This window comes from Acomys minous (genome assembly GCF_964271855.1).
Source record: "Acomys minous genome assembly, chromosome: 15".
Lineage (NCBI taxonomy): Eukaryota > Metazoa > Chordata > Mammalia > Rodentia > Muridae > Acomys > Acomys minous.
This window is the reverse complement of record NC_140497.1, coordinates 86785260-86802413: the sequence shown is the minus strand read 5'-3', so window position 1 is coordinate 86802413 and position 17154 is coordinate 86785260. Positions and strand designations below refer to the sequence as shown.

At 45.2% G+C, this 17154-nt stretch overlaps 1 protein-coding gene across 4 annotated transcripts in view; it reads left to right on the top strand.

Annotated features, from left to right (window-relative positions):
- The window catches only part of SRGAP1 (SLIT-ROBO Rho GTPase activating protein 1), a 275761-nt gene that overhangs the window by 161330 nt on the left and 97277 nt on the right, over nucleotides 1-17154 (top strand). For all 4 annotated transcript variants that reach the window (XM_084759989.1, XM_084759990.1, XM_084759988.1 and 1 more), the window contains exon 4: nucleotides 4176-4238. In XM_084759989.1, coding sequence (XP_084616115.1) covers nucleotides 4176-4238 — 63 coding nt within the window. The remainder of the gene's footprint in view (nucleotides 1-4175; nucleotides 4239-17154) is intronic.

Here is a 17154-nt window from a genome sequence, read left to right as displayed (position 1 = left end):
TTTAAACTTATGCTTGATGTATGTGAAATATCAAAGTGGCAATTAACTAATAAATAATTAGAAGTTCAGAATTTACCTCTGGGTATATTCTGGAGGCATCCAACAAGTGTTAACTAAATTGCAGCTCTGACCAAAAAAAAAAAAAAAAAAACAGCTCTCCCCTTGGATCAGAATCCCAGAACACTGTCAAAAAAAGTACAGCAGCAAACTGAGAAGCATCCAACTCCTGCAGGCGTAGTCTAGGAGGAAGCAGCCTTTTCTAAGGGGCTCTGAGCTATCAAAGGGCTCTCCTCCTCTATGGGAAAAAAGTAATTTTAACCGCCTACCTCTCACATAGCAGAGAAAACATTATTTCTAGCAAATGTAATTTATTAGTATTTTTCTTCTACAAAAATGAATAGTCATTACCCTCAATCTGTGTCTTTTTTTTTTTTTAAACACAGCAGTCCCTGCTCAAGTCTCAAGTGTCTCTTCTGTTTTCAGCTCCGGGTGAAACAGAGCCCAGGTGCACGTGCACCCTACTGAATTTCAATGGCCTTTGGCAATCCAGGAATTTTCTAAAAGCTTATTTCGTTCCTAAGCAGTAAGAAGGATTTCAGTTTATTGCTTTGGGAGGGTGCTCCAGCGGCTGTTCTGGTTGAAGAAGTGATCGTTTTAGGTATCTGGGGTACTCTTTAAAGGAAATCATTACTTCTCGTTGACAGTAATACGTGGGAGATGTGTTTGGACTGGGATGGGGGAGGGTCACAGGAAGTGACCCTTGTAAGGCTTCCCTGCCAGCAGAACAGTGACCCCTCCCACAGCCTTCTGATGTCCTGGCCCCGCCTATCCCTCTAAATACAAAGGTGCAAAAGAGTTCCTGTTTCTCACACAAAAGTAGGGTTCAAAGCAGTCACCTCTGTGTGGATCCCTACAAATACAGGAGTGGCGGTGAACCCCAGTGTGGCGGCTCATGTCTGTGATCCCAGCACCTAAGAGACTGAAGGAGCGTGTTCCAGGCCCGCACTGGCCGCAGCACAAGACGTTGTCTCAAAAGAAAAAAAAAGCTGATAGTAGGGAGAAAGTGAGACGGTGAGGTGTGAGCTTGCCTACTAGGTCTCAGGACAGGTTTGGATTGTAACACGGTGAACAAGTGGAAGCCGTGATGCTGCATCCCAGGGGGACAGCTAAGGGTCTCCCTACTGACACAATTCTCTACCGGCTTTCCGTGGTCGCCATAACTACCACTAGAGCCAGGTCCGTGAGACCTCGTTCACCGATCGCGTCTATCTCGTCATATTGGTTTTCGGAACTTACCAGTTTCTGGTGTATGCTCCGTTCATTCATTGTCCTAGCCGTAGGACCCGCCCCCCCCCCCCCCCGCCAAGGGTGTGGCGCATCGGAAGCTAACTGGAGTCGATATCCATGAGGAGGAGGTAGAGGAAAACCCACCAGGTGCACAGTACTTCAGGGCCGTCTAGGAAAACCAAGGGGGAGTGACGTCAGCATCAGAGCAAGCGGTGTCCAGGAAGCACCTCCTCCATGGAGGTCGGTGGCCTTTACATCCAAGGGTTGTCGTTGGTTTTTTGGGTCACAGACTGAAAGAGAGCCAAAAGTCGGACTAGGTTTTCTGACTCCAGAGTCCTTGCTTCTAAGCGTTATGACATACTGCCTCCCAGACACACTTACATCCGTATGTATTTACGTGTGTGTGTGTGTGTGTGTGTGAAGGCTGTGGACAGGGTTCCTGTTCTCATGGCATGGAAACCTTACGAGGGGTTACCCTCCCCCATCCCAGTCAAAACATGTCTCCCATTTATTACTGTCACAATGAATAATAATGATTTTCTTCAAATTACCCAATTACCTACAAAAAAAAAATCACTTCTTCAATTAGAAGAGGCGTTGGGGCACCATTTTAAACTGAAATCCTTCTTACTGTTCAGCTAGCATATAAAACAAGTTTTTGGGAAACTCCTGGATTGCAGAAGGCCATTAAAATTCAGTGAGGTGTGTGTATACCCCGTGTGGTTCCATGTGTGTGTATACATACATATATACATTTATAAATATATATAAATGCATAATATGTATATATATTATATAAAGAGACAGTCCTTGTGTGAAAGATGAAACTAAAATGCAATTATATGCCAGATTTCCTCTCCCTCATCACCTGAAGTCTTGTAAAAATATGCTACGTACCAAGAACTATCCTATTTGTTCTAAGATGTTTAGCCAAAAATCACATGGACAGCCCTTAGAGCTAAGCCTTTACTCCGACCTTAAATACATTGGTGTGAGATTAATTGAACCGATGGGGCTTTTTTTTTTTTCTGTTATTGTTTGGAAATCCTAGCCAAGAAATATTTTCTTTTTGGACTTGCTACCTGAACCGTGGGTAGCTGAGCAGATCTCCTCAGTGGCCTTTGATCCCATTAGAGAGTTTAAATCGGTTTCCCACTTCTTTGGATGAAACTTAATATTAAAAAAACACACACCAGGCTAAAGCCACAGGAGATCGTATTGTAATGCATACATTCAGAGTCCCAACTTAGTGGGATGGAGCTGCAGCCACGTGTAGGTTACCTTTCACACACTCATGGAGCAGGGCAGAGCTATACTTAAAATTCCTAAACCCAATTTAGTGACTGAGATGTCAGAGCCGGTGTACACAATACTTGCCCAGAATCCCAAGGAAACCCAGTGTCAAATGCTGCTCCTGAACTTGCATTTCTCAGCATTTAAGTGAGGCGCTGATGTTTTGTCCCCATGACATTTTGTCTCCCATGAACCTTCATGTCATCAGTTTGACGTTCCGTTGTTGTTGAGGCCTGAACCAATAACCTCGCCGATATAGACGGACCCACTTTGATCTGAGTCACAGAATCCTAAGAGTGGTCAGCAGATGCCCTTTAGCTCCACGTTCTAGGTACTCACTCCCATAGGTAGGGTGGAAAACTATACAGCCCAGAGTGGGAGCCAGCAGTAGCTCCTGTTAACCATCCCACACTGTAGGTGAAGCCGCACAACACACTCTTTCTAGTCTCTGTAGGTGACTGCAGGATGAACTCAAAACAGATAGACGTGTGCAAATACTGTTCCCTTTAAAATAATTTACAAAGCTTGCTGAAGATAATACTCAAATATCCCTCCATCAAACTCTGGTTAAGTAGAGGGAAAAGTCGACTCTGATGTCTGGTCTTCATAAAAATAATAATTCATCAGAGGTAGAAGCATGTGGACCGTAAGTGGGCTCATTACCCCACAGCTTCCGAAGTTATTTTCTTAAAGCTACAGTGATCCGGAAGTGTTTGCTTCCTCTAACTTTGCTGTTTGGGGAATCGCCACAAAATTCTTCTGTGATGCACTGGAGAGATGGCTCAGAGATTAAGAGCACTGGCTGCTCTTCCAGGGGTTCTGAGTTCAATTCCCACCAACCACATGGTGGCTCACAACCATCTATAATGCAGTCTGATGCCCTCTTCTGGCCCACAGGTGTTCATGCAGGGAAAACACTATATACATAATAACTACATTTTAAAGAAAATTCCTCTGTGATTATATTGAAGAGGAAGACTTTTTAGTTTGGTTTTTTTTTTTTTTTTTTTACTTTTTCATTTGTTTTCCTGCTGTTGTTGCTGCTGTTGTGTGTAGGGTGTATATGGGATAGGCACGTGCCATGTTGCACATGTGGTCAGAGGACCATTTTATTACATCAGTTTTCTCCTTCCGCCTTTATGTGGGTAAACCCAGGACCTTAGGCACACGCTGCAAGGGCCACGCTGCTGGCCTCTGTCTTTTGATTGAGACAGTGGCTCAGACGGGCCTGAAACTCACTGTTCTCCTCCTTTAGCCCGCCCAAGCCAGTATTATTATAAGCATGCACCACCATGCCTGGCGTTAAGCTCCCTCCTGAGCACCCTGTGTATGCCTCACCCACTCACTCCCACGAGGTCTGATATGACCGATGGAGAAGCCATCTTGGCTGCTCATTCACTTCTTCCTGCGCATTGCTGTATGAGAAAGCGCTGCGGGGCTGACAGAGTTTTGTGGAAATAAGGACTCGTTGGGTTTCTACTGTGTTATACACATCCTTCTATTTTAAGTTAGTGGTCTTTAAAATTGATAAAAGTTTTAAAACATTTTCTCATACATTGTAATTTCTCTCTCTCTCAATTTCTTCTTCCTTGCAGAGCAAAGAGATTGCGTTCCAGCTGCACGAGGACTTAATGAAGGTTCTTAATGAGCTGTACACAGTAAGTTCACAGTCTTCCTCCTTCTGCGGGCTCCTTGTGTGTGTGTTCCTGGTGTGTGGGAGCCACTCACTCTAGGGCTCCCTCTATGCTGAGCGGTCGATGGATGCTCTTTCGGTTAAAGTCTGGGACTCGGTAGCCGCGTGCTCGGCACATTCCAAAGCCAGTCCCTCCTCACTTAGAGAGATCGTCTGAGCACGTGCGCACTTAGCGCGCACACACACACACACACACACACACACACACACACACACACACAGTTAGAAATGCTTTAGAAGAACAGAATCTCTATGCCTCAATGAGGCATACTGTGACTGGAGAGAGTATATGAGACCCTTGTTCATTTTTGAATGTTTTGCTTAAAATCGCCATTCTTAGGTGGGAGGAGCAATTAGAGTTAATTTACTGTGCGCACATTAATGTCTGCCTTTCTCACTATTTATTTATATTTGACAGGACTGGGGAGTGACCCTAGGGTCACTTGCACACATATTAGGCAAGCGTTCTCCTACTGGGCTGTCTCCTAACCCTTCCTTTATTCCCTTCCATGTGCCTTCCCCCGTTTCAGGTCAGTTAGTTGTTTGTTAATGACACAACTCTAAATTTGCTTTTTTTTTTTTTTACATCGAGATATCTTTATATCCTTATAATAATTTGTTTTAATTGACTTACATTTTACTTAGGGTGCTACTGTACATCATCATAAGATAAACTCTGTATGTTAATTTCTCTTTGAGAAACTTTGATTATAAACTTTCATGTTATAAGGCCTACCTGTATACTGCATACCTGATGAAACTGGGCTTCCCATAATAGAGGCCAGCTGCCTGCCCATGCTTTGTGACTTGTTAATTTCTGATGACCTAAGGTTTCAGCCGTTTCTAGAAATATTTTTTAAAAGGTGTGTTTATTATGTATACAGTGTTTTGCCTGCATGTGTGCCTGTCCACCACAAGAGGGCATCATATCACATTATAGATGGTTGTGAACCACCATGTGATTGCTGGGAACTGAACTCAGGACCTTTGGAAGAGCAACCAGTGCTCTAAAACTCTGAGCCACCTCTCCAGCCCCCTCTAGAAACTTTTGATTTTAAAAGTCAAAGAGCTTTACACCTCTGATAAAGGAGAATAAGCAGGATGCGTTCATCTTACTTTCTGTAAGTCTTTATTCTCTACGTCTTCTTTGGGTTTTCCCTGGGGTTCACCTGCCTGGGGCTTTTTGTCTGCCTGGAAATCCAAACCCACCGAGACATCTTTACCTAACAAGTCTGCTGGTTGTCACAACACCCAGACAGCAGCTTCGTACCAATTATGTTGCTCAGAGTCGGAGGAGTCAAGTTAAGCTTTGCCACCAGACCCAAGAGCAGCCTGTTGAATGGCATAGGAAACCCAGCACAATGAAGGGGAACCAGTTTCTCCTAGGTCCTTCTGAGCACTGGGCTTGGCTATCTGGCAGGTCCTGGGAGTTAGATCAAGTCAGCAGACACGAGCCCTCAAACCCATAATGGGCCTCAGTCTGAAGTCTGAAGCAGCCAGGTCCTGGGAAAGGTTGTCAGAGATTGGATGACCTTGTCAGTCATTCGGTCCCTCAGAGGCAGTGTGGGAGGTAAGAGGTAGAGGGGAAGGCAAAGAGGTATCATCTCTCTAGATCATTTTGAACTCCTGGGAAGAAAATTCACTTCATAGAGCGTGTTAGTGGAGACCATAGGTCACCTTCCTTAAGCATTTCTCCACCCTCTCCACCCTTTCCACCTCCCTCCCACAGTCACAGCCACACACACAGTAGTCACAGCACACACGCACACCACACCACACACAGTCACAGCCACACACACAGTAGTCATAGCACACACAGACACACTTATTTTAAAGGATATGCTGGTCTCTCCCTACAAAGACACACAAATTCTGACTTGTCCAAATGAAATCTCTGCATTTTACAAGCTCAGTTTACATGAAGAAAGAGTAAAACTGTGGAATGGTTGAACAGTGGACCAGGGCTTGAAGGAATACACTTTAGTTTGACCACTGACTAGTATTTTGCTCAGGAACAAAGAACCTTCTGGCTGTATCATGTGCAGAATTTTGAACAGCTCCTGATGTCATAATGGCCACTAAGCAAGGGTATAAAATGCACATAGCCTCCCGGGGATTTGGCTGCTATTGAATTTCCCAGTCAGACAGATTTGCTCACAAACCCTTGAAACTACCTGGGAGTATGAGGTGAACATTTGGGAACTATATAATTTATTTATGAGTAGACTATTTTAAATCACAGTCGACTGCACAGTAGGTGATCGTCTTGCATGGACCTCCTGACCCTGCAGTGTTGCTCCCACCGCACTTGTTGATTATGCAAACATTCCAGAAGGCTTTGGCTCAGAACAGGCTCAGGCACACAATAGAAAGAGATGGCGTATAAATCGCCCATACGTTAGAGCTGAATCTGATATGTCTAGGTTGCGTTGGCGATGTAACTTACACTGTGACGGTCTGGTCAGTGGAATAAAATAGAGCACAAGACACGTGCCACGGACAGCATGAAACCCTGGGGTTCTGAACAGGGGAGAGAGAGGATCAGGATCATGGCAGAAGACTGAATTCCGGCTGTCTTTACCATTCTGTTGCTGTGGTGACAGATACCGGGGAGAAATGATGTAAAGGATGGAAGATTATCCTGGCTCATGGTTTCTCTTGGGTCTGTGGTTGCTTGGCTCCATGGCTGTGAGCCTGTGGGAAGGCGGAAGGAGCAGAGGAGAGCCCAGCTGTCTCTTCCTGCTTCCTAGGGTGTGGAGAAGGGAGCACCTGCCCTCACAAGTGAGCTTCCTCTCTCCCTTCCTCTTTTTGCCCCATACTTTGTCCATCACATGATCGCCTCCCATGGCCAGGTTAGGGCACGCCCACCTGCCTTAGTTAATTATCTCTGGAAACACCCTCACCAACACGGCCAAGGGTTTCCTTTACCCGTCTGCTGGATGCTTTTCAGTCCAGTCAAGTTGCCAGGCATGGTGAAGCGCCTTAAGAGGAGAGGTCTGGAGGATGTGCAAGCTAGCTCCTTCTCTGCTTGTCCCATCCCGCTGTTATTTGCAAAAAAAAAAAAAAAAAAAAAAACGTGGCCTCAGAATGGATTTCAAGGCTCTAGCTGCAGTTTCAGACTACCTTGAGGGGCAAGCAAGGCACTTAAGATTAGTTTGGCCTTGAACAGCCAAGATGCAGGAAGTTTGTGCTTGTTCCTTGGAGTTTGGAGATTGGTAGCGCAGGGCTGATACCCAGAAAGCCTTCAGGAGCCAGGCTGCGTGTAATCTGTTGTGCAGAGAAACCCAACTGCAGCATTTGTCCTTGGAGCTGGCTCCTAGTTACAGGAGCTGGAGCCACTGCCTCAGGGTTCCTGGAAACAGACTAGAGAAAGGGAAGAGCAGGCCGCTATCTCTCTCTCAGGAAGGCATGACGAAAGTCCCACGGTATGCTCTCATTGGCCAGAACTCAGCATGGCCCCTGGGAGCTTCAAGGACGGCTGGAAATTGCAGGCTTTCGCTAGCCAGTTTATTGCTACCGTATGTTTGTTGTTCGTTTTATGAGGATTTTGTCCATCTAGAAGAAACGAGAAGTTACTCATAGTTAGTTTTGCCTCACAGAGTAGCCGACCGTTGTTGCATACCTATTGTACATGTTCTTGTTATTGTGCTAACACACCCCATGGTCTCAGCACAGCATCACCAGGAGGTGGTTTAACACATTATCCGGATTCTGTAGTTGGGGCACCTAAGGGTATAGCGAGGCTTGCCGTGGCTCGCACAGGCTCGCACGGGCTCCCACAGGCTTGCACAGGCTCTAGTAAAGTGGGAACTCAAACCACACCTGGCCCCAGAGCCTGGGTTCTTTGCTGTCACTTGGATTCTGTTGCTCTAGTTTTAGGGGATCGCTCTGAAACCAGATCTCTAAACGTTACCGGGGCCCCCCAAATTAGGATAAATTAAGTGATTCGTCACCGGCCCATTTGTACATTTTTATAAGAATCAATGGAGTTAATGTTGCTTTAATAAAAGAAAACGTGAGAAACTGAACATGTGTCTGGGTGGCAACCTGTACTGCTTAGCAGTGTTCATCTAAACCAGCTAACAGATGGAGCATGGTGGGCCGAAAAGTGAAAGGGTAATCCAGGATGCTCAGACTCCACTTCTGAGTCTTGGCTGCTAACGCACTTCCCGAGTTGAATATGTGGCATAGAGCTACACAGTAGAATCAACACGGTTGATAGTGGGTTAAGAAACCAGCAATAAGCCGGCGGCTGTGGCGGCACTCATCTTTAATCCCAGCACTCAGGAGGCAGAGACAGGTCTCTGAGTTCAAAACAAACCCGGTCTACAGCGTGAGTTCAAAGAACACCAAAGCTATGTAGGAAAACACTGTCTAGAAAAAAAGCCAAGAAGAAGAAGAGGAAGGGGAGGGCAAGAATAAAAAAGAACAGGAGGGCTGGGAGTGGTGGTGCACATCTTTAATCCCAGCACTCAGGAGGCAGAGGCAGGGGGATCGCTGTGAGTTCGAGGCCAGCCTCGTCTACAGAGCGAGTCTAGGACAGCCAAGGCTACACAGAGAAACCCTGTCTCAAAAAACAAAACTAAACTAAACAAAAAGAACAAGAGGAAGAAGATGGAGGAGGAGAAGAGGAGGAAGAAAGGAGGAGACGCATTTGTATCCCAGCTCCAGTCTGCTATGTGTATAGTCCAAGGAAAGCAATTCACCCCTCTGAACATCAATATTAGGCAGGGTTTCTCCAGAAAAACACCAACCAATGTGGCAGTGAGGCTGTGTGTGTGAGTGAGCATGTACAAGCACATGTCCGTGTGTGCATGCAGTTTTGAGTAATTTTGACAAAGTCTCATGTAGCCCAGGCTAGCTTCAAACCCGTTCTATAGTAGAGGCTGACCTTGAATACCTAATAGGAAACAGAAAGTGATCACCCGCTGAGTGCTGGGAAAACAGGTGTGCACCATATGCCCAGCTTAGTTGTCAGGGTTATGAAGGACAAAAACATTCCAAGACTTGAGCTGGGAGCCTGGAGAGCCTGGAGCATTGATGGTGTAGTTTCTAGTCTGTGTCCAAAAACCCAAGGGAACCTGGAGGTCTGGCCCTGTAAGTTCCAATCAGATGCCAAGTGTGAGAGCAGAAGTCCTGTGTCCCAGCCAGAGGCCATCACACAGCACGTAGAGTCACCACTTCCCAGCTGTTTTGTTCAGTGCAGGCCGTACATGGATTACCATGGAAGACCCAGACATGATGGGAAAGTGATCTGTCGTATAGAGTGCATCAGCGTCAGCGGTAATTCCATTGGAAACACCCTTAGAGAGAGACCTCCAGTGATGCTGAACACACTAACCAAGCGGGCCATGGCCTTTGTCAGGTTGGCATTCAAATTTAGCCACTGTAACAGCTGATAAAGCATCAAAGAAGCAAGGGATGGATGGCCATTAGGTCAGAGCCCTCCCACCTTGGCCTCAGTTTCGTCTGCAGTGGCTATCGCAATAACACTCAACTCTCAGACTTACTGTAAAGAGTGAGTGTTACAAAGACTAAGACTTTTTGACTGCTTCCTGTACGATGCACTGTTCCATACACTGGAGAGAGAGCACTGTGAATACAGTACAACATGTTTGTAACAGATCAAGTTCTAGTGAGAAGATATAAACAGAAAAAAGAAATGAGTGTATGTGTCAATCACAGATAGTTTTTACACATGCACACCGAGTCTTCCTTAACCACACTGCTGGGGCAGAGGACGGGGCACATCGGATTTTTTAATATTTGCCTAGACTTTACCAGATAAGCATATATTTACTTTAAGCACCTGAGATCCTAAAAGTTTCAAAGTCCAAAGTATTTTGGGGTTGGATTGGGTTTGGGTTTTTCCAGACAGGGTTTCTCTGTGTAGCCTTGGCTGTCCTGGACTCGATTTGTAGACCAGGCTGGCCTCGAACTCACAGAGATCCACCTGCCTCTGCCTCTGGGATTATAGGCGTGTGCACCACCGTGCCCAGCTGCAAAGGTCAAGACTTTTAAAAATCATGTTGGCACTCTATATTTGGGAGTTTCAGACTTTAGATTTGGGGTTTAGGGTTTCCTCAGCCTATATGTAGTTTTTTTCTTAGAGTGATTTTTCTTTCTGGGGGGGGGGGTGGGGTGGGGTGGGGAAGGGGCAGGGGACAAGGGATGTAATTTGCCTAAGAGAACTAAATCAACAGTATCAGAACTGTGCTGGGGACAAGGAAAAGCCGAGACATGAGGAATATGAAATGGGCGGGGGGGGGGGGGGGGGGGGAGTAGAGGGGACATTCAAAAACCAAACTGCCTTCAATCAACCCAGTGACAAAGTCTCCAAAGGCGATGCTGTATTTTAAATCATATGATGTAGGCTTAGGGTTTACAATTATCTCTCTTCTGTTAATGTTTCTTTACCTTAGCTTGACTTAGCTAGTGCCCATAGTAAGTTTATTCCAGTAGAGATCAGCACGAACATCAGGATAAAGGCACATGAAACCGACGGTTAGTTGTATGGGGTTGGCCCTCCCTCACTGTGTGTATCAGTGGCGCACATGGCTAGCCACGCTCAAGAAGTCATCACTAGGAAGAGAACTGAGAAAATGATGCCTACTCACCCTGATGCTCGGGCAGGCGCTTGGTGATGTTGATTTCATGTAGCAGTCCCCGTGACGTGTGACACAGCAGGCCGGCAGGCCTAATCTCAGTTTTTTTTACAAGTAATGGCTGCTGCTGAATAATTAGCTCGGGGTCACACAGACAGTGAATGACTCATCTCTAAATCCCAGCTTGCTTTTTCTCCAAAAACCCAGCACTCTCCACTGGACCTCTCTCTGCCTTAGGGACTATGTCAGATGCCAGGAAAGGCAAAGGGAGGGGTGTGGGGGGGGAGTGGGGGGGAGACCCCAGGTGTATCCATTTAGAGTTACCTTAAAAGCATTGTCTCTCATGTAGCTTGAATGTGGTCCTGTCCCTGCCTTGTGTCAAACGTGCGCTCAGACAATGGCTGTTGCTGAGATCCACCGTCTGAGTCTTTTTGTTGTTGTTGTTTTGTTTTTTGAGACAGGGTTTCTTTGTGTAGCCTTGGCTGTCCTGGACTTGCTTTTTAGACCAAGCTGCCTTGAACTCACCTCAATCCACCTGCCTCTGCCTCCTGAGTGCTGGGATTAAAGGCGTGTGCTACCACGCCCAGCCACCGTCTGAGTCTTCCACCTCTGTTTTCTTCCTTCTGAACCTAGTCCCATTTGTCCAACAACATAACTGGCGGAGAAGTTGTCGGGGGCACCATCCCTGGCCTTCACATATGCTTAAAGTGTAGCCTTTAAAGACGTTAGTTAGCATACAAAGAGCTTGATATTGTTTTAATGGGAGTGAGTTATCACGTGGAGACTTCCTTGAAATCGTGGCCTCCAGAACCAGGGAAGAGAAGCCTCCCTAAGGTCTTGTGAACCTACATAGCAGAAGCCAACAAGCTCTGAGGAAGCATGCCCCGGGCGAGATTGGAGGGTCTGAAAGAGCCTCTTTATATACTTGCCTTATAGCAGATATTTTGGGGGGCAGGGAGAGGGAGTGAAGTACTTCTTTCACCTCAAGGGCATTTTGAGTCTTTGGGATATATATTTCTGTAATGAAAATGAAACTTCATTCCTTTGAGATGGACTACAAAAAGGACTGAGTCTCGGAGCAAAACCCTGAACAAACGGAAATAAGGAGGAAGGAATATGTTTTAAACAAAAACAAAAACAAACAACCAAAAAACATCTCCTACACTGAAACCCTCATTGGAACGCCATGTTCCTCATGAATCTACCTGGAAAGGTAGTTTTCAAAAGCAGTCTTTTTTGAGATCAAGGACAGCGATCTCTTTCCATTATGTCTGTCCCCTCGCTTTGGCTGCTCGCTACTTGAGTGGGGACAAAAAGATACCTGTACCATATGGCTCCCTGTCAACAACCCCAGAACTGATTTTCAGGGAGAGTTGGAAAATCTGTTTTTTTGTTTGGGTGGGTGGTTCTTTGGTTTTGTTTTTCAAGACAGGGTTTCTCTTGTAGTCCTGGATGTCCTCGATTTGCTTTGTAGACCGGGCTGGCCTGGAACTCACGAAGATCTGTCAGCCGCTTCCCGAGGAGTGCTGGGATTAAAAGAGCGCCCACCATGCCCAGCTTAGTTAGCAAATCTGACCGGCTTCCTTTTCATACCACAGTGATAGCTGCTTATAAAGTTAATATTTCATGAGCTGTGACCACAGCTGTCCGTCCACTCTACAGGGATATGACTCAGGGTCCTCTGCTAGTTAAAGATGCGGAGTATCACTTAGTTCCTGCTAAGAGTGTTCATTTTATCAATGAGATTTGAAAATTCCTTATGGTTGGTGTTTCTGAGCCACAAATACAAAGACTTGATAAATAAGATTGGCTAAGTGAGCAATATGCACTTGTTTTCCCTAAAATTATTCGGCTTGGAAATGAAAAAGAAAATACACATTTTACTAAAAAAACAAAAAAAAAAAAAATTAAGCACCAAAGAATGTTTCATGTTTGCCAACCACCAAGTATTTTACCCAAATTGTTATATTCTAAAATATAGAATTATGGCTTTTCACTTATTAGAATCTACTATTGACAGACATATTCATTGAGTTTATTTCATCAAACCTGTAGATGCAATTATATAATATATGTGACACAAATATAATAATAAATATACTTAGAATAAACACTTCTCAGTTTTTTATCTCAGAATGGACTAGAAGTGATTCTCAGTAGGACGAAAGCACACATATAAAGGGGATCAAGTTCTAAGTCCGTTGTGTTTGGTGATCCGTTTTAACCTACCTAAACGCACATGGTTTCTACTTGAGGCGACATTCTGGATATAATATGCCATGGGCTGATAGGACTGTAGAACTAAATTGGTCTCTAAAAACAATCAACTTAATCTCCTCATTTTGGAAGTGGAGTCCCAAAACTAATTCGTGGGCAGGTTGAAAATGAAACTCGGGGCTTAACTTAGACTATCATCAATAGGTTCCTGTGAGGCCTGGATCAGAGCCAGAGGCTCTCAGAGTAGCAGGTATAGCCAGCTCCTCCAGTAAGAAAGCAACCTTCCTCCTGGGCACTGTTCTCAGCCATTTACATAATTAGCCCTTTCAACTCCTCTAATGGACAGGGAGACGGAAGTACCTCTCCCACCATGACAGGAAGTCTCAGACCAGGCTGAGTGTGTGCTTTTAGTGTACTTCCTGTACCTTTTTATTTGTGATTATATGGTCAAGCAGATAACCCCAGTTGACCACTATACATATGCATGATTTCATCATTTGTGGAGTCAACCCACCATGGGTCAAAAACGGTCCCCAAACCAGCATCTCTACTGGACGTTTATGGGCGTTGTGTGCACGTCATGGTTTTTTGGGTTACATGGACCTGCGCCTCTGTACCCAACATTTGCATCGCACTGGGTATTGTAAATATTCTAGAGATAATTTAGAGTCTGTTGGAGGGTGTACAGATTCGGTGCAAACACATTATCTGTATTTGTGCAATTACATTATCCCTTTAATGCAGAGGACTTGAGCATCCACACCCAGATTCTGGTCCCTGTGAGGCACTGTGGAACCTGTCCCCTGGGATGCTGAAGGACTACCATTAGACACTAAAAGATGGGCAGTGCCAGCAGACCTTGGCATTGCAAAGGAAGCACTGCAGCTAGGACCGAAAACTACAGAGACGAGTCTAAAATAGACATCTAGGGGCAGTTAAGAGGGAAAGATGCAGATATCCAGCAAATGTGGCAGCAGGACCAAAGCACAGAGTGAGGAGAAGCAGAGGTCCATTCCCAATCAGTTGCCGGATGGTTTCATGACAGTTAACTAAAATGAGACTGTAAAACAAAGCTACAGACAAGGTCTGGGGAAATGGCTTGGTGGGTAAAATGGTTGCCACCCACACATGAAGACCCAACATCCACACAAAACACCAAGCACAGTGGCCTCAGCCTGTAATTCCAGGCTGCGGATTCAATGAGAAGCTCTGAGAGAGAGAGAGAGAGAGAGAGAGAGAGAGAGAGAGAGAGAGACAGACAGACAGACAGACAGACAGACAGACAGACAGACAGACAGACAGACCCTGTCTCAGAGAGAGACAGAGACAGATACAGAGAGAGAGAGAGAGAAAGAGAGAGAGAGAGAGAGAGAGAGAGAGAGAGAGAGAGAGAGAGAGAGAGAGAGAATGCCTCAGAGATTGGGAGGACAACCGGAATAGGCCTCCCCAGCCCCCAAATACGTGCATTTGCATACACACGTGCATATTTACACGGACACACAATTATGCATATAGCATTTTTTTTTAAACGGTTAGATTCCAATCAAAAGCAGGCTAGGCTCTCAAAAAGCTTTCTTGCTCATGTTAACAAAAGGCGCGTCCTCCCTCCCTCCCTTTCATCTTCATAGCAGAGTGAGAAGCATTCAATTTGAGACTTACAGCACTGGTGTCAAGTTTCAGACTATTGTTCATTGAGAGAAAGGGATTCTGAGTGCAGGTGAGTGAGGCTTTTATGACTTTACATCCCAAGTGTTTTTGTGCCCTCGGTTTAAGCGGTTCATATGTAAGCCGTAGTCCCTTCGCATTGAAGGCATGAGAGTTCCTGGAAGTGGCCGGTGACTGAGAATCTGGGGTGTCTGATAGCCTTTCATCATGCCTCTGCCTTTCCCTTCCACATCCCCAGATGCTCAAAGTGCATCGTTTGTCACCCAAAGCTGCTGTTTAGCTCCTGCCTCCAGGATTCAGGATAATGTGTATCCCATCTACAAACGATAGATTAAACTCGGATTCCGGTGCCATTGAGAGCTTCATATGAAAGTTCTTTTCAGTACACACGGACTTTTCTGAATGGCCCTCTTTGTTATTGGCTCGCTCCACTGACGTGGAAGGATTAAGTCTGTTTGTGGGTCAGTTTCTTTGATCCATAAAACAAAAGAAAAGAGATGGCCTTGCTCCCCAGCCCTTCACAGGTATGAAGGCATGAAGTGCCCATATCTCACAGCATGGGGGCTGAGTGCAATACAAGATCGTGACATGAACATGTTTCAGTGTCTGGCTAGAGGCTCCTGGCCTGCTGTTCTGGCTCGTAGCACCTCACCGTGTCCTCTTGTGGTGGGCAGGGCTAGCCTAAGACCTCATTTGTAGCCGGGCGTGGTGGCGCAAGCCTTTAATCCCATCACTTGGGAGGCAGAGGGAGGTGGATCTCTGTGAGTTCGAGGCCAGCCTGGTCTACAAAGTGAGTCTAGGACAGCCAAAGCTACACAGAGAAACCCTGTCTCAAAAAACCAAGAAAAACAAAACAAAACAAAAAACCAACCTCATCTTAGGCAGCTATCCCATTTTTAACAGCCCCACCCCACTCCCATGACTTAATCGCTCCATACCCCCCTAATCCCATGACCTTGGAAGTTAGGATTCTAAAATATGAATCTGCAAGGATGCAAAACAGTCAGGCCACAGCAGATACGAAAGAATGGTGGAATGTTTTATTAACTGCAGTAGCATTTATTAAGTAAGCGTCCCCTGTGCCAGCTACAGTTTCATGAGCTTTGGGCCTTTTTAGTGCCACAATAACCTTCTATCTACTTTCTCGTATTCCTCGTCCAGAGATGCCAAAACCAAGAAACAAGACTAAGCTTTGGGCTTGACAGCCTGATTCCTGAGCTTAATATACAAGTCGCTCAGAATAGAACTAGCTGTCTGTAGGACAGTCTGCTCGGTTTTGTGGATGGTATCTTTGCAGTAAGTATGTGCAAAGGGGACCGTGATTTGTAACGTCACAGGATTTAGAGACAGAGAGAATGCACACACGTGCAATTATTTGGCATTCATCCAAAAACCTCAGACTCTGTGCCCTAAGTGAGTTAAGTGGAAAGTCCTCAGAGTGTCACTGCCTCAGCACTAAGACCGCTGCAGGGTTGTCTTTGCTGCATCCAGGTCATATATGCACACATGGAAGTCCTAGAAGCAGTGAATGACCTGCTGCTGTTGCTGCTGAACCCGGCTAGTGGGGTACTCACTACATACGGTGTTAGATCCAAGGCTGCAAGGATGCTCCCACCCGACAGCTTCCTGGAGAAGCCACACCTTCATCTACTGACAAAAGACAGATAGAAAAGACACTCCACAGAGAAGGGATGTATTGAGCAAAAGCACACTGCCACTTGAGAAATTCCATACCCCTGTGGATTGCAAGAATGTTGTCCAAACTGGGATTTTAAAAACAAATGTTAAATAAGCTGGGCTTTGTAAAACTCTCTAGCCCTGCCTCTTTGCATGTCTACAATGAAATGCTTAAGAAGCAACAAAGAAAAATAATCTTGGAGAAATAGTTTATTAAGTAAAATGACATTTTGTATGAGAAGCCTCTGAACATTCTAACGTAAGTACATATTTTAGTGGTATATTCATTAAATATTATATTGTGCTTATGAAAATTACCTTATATGCTTAAAAATAGAAACAAGACTAAAACATAACATGCTGTCATGTGTGCTATATAACATATATCACATGATGAAGTAATGTATCAATAAAGTCAAATTGGACAAGGCTTCTTTGTGGTACAAAGAAGGGGCCTTGAGGAATTTTTGCTGAGCATGCATGCTCATCAGGAGCCCCTCAGAGATGAATGGAAGCAATATCCCTTGCCCATGACTCAAAACCTTAAATTAGAAACCGCCTCTAATAACTGCTGAAATAGTGCATGCTCAGATTAAGATTAATAGGTACAGTTTTATCTTGCTACAAATAGAAACATTTTCTTTGTAATGAGGTATAAAATAATTTATCCTTTTCAAGCTAAATTACCCATTTTTCACTAAACAGTTTTATTAAAGC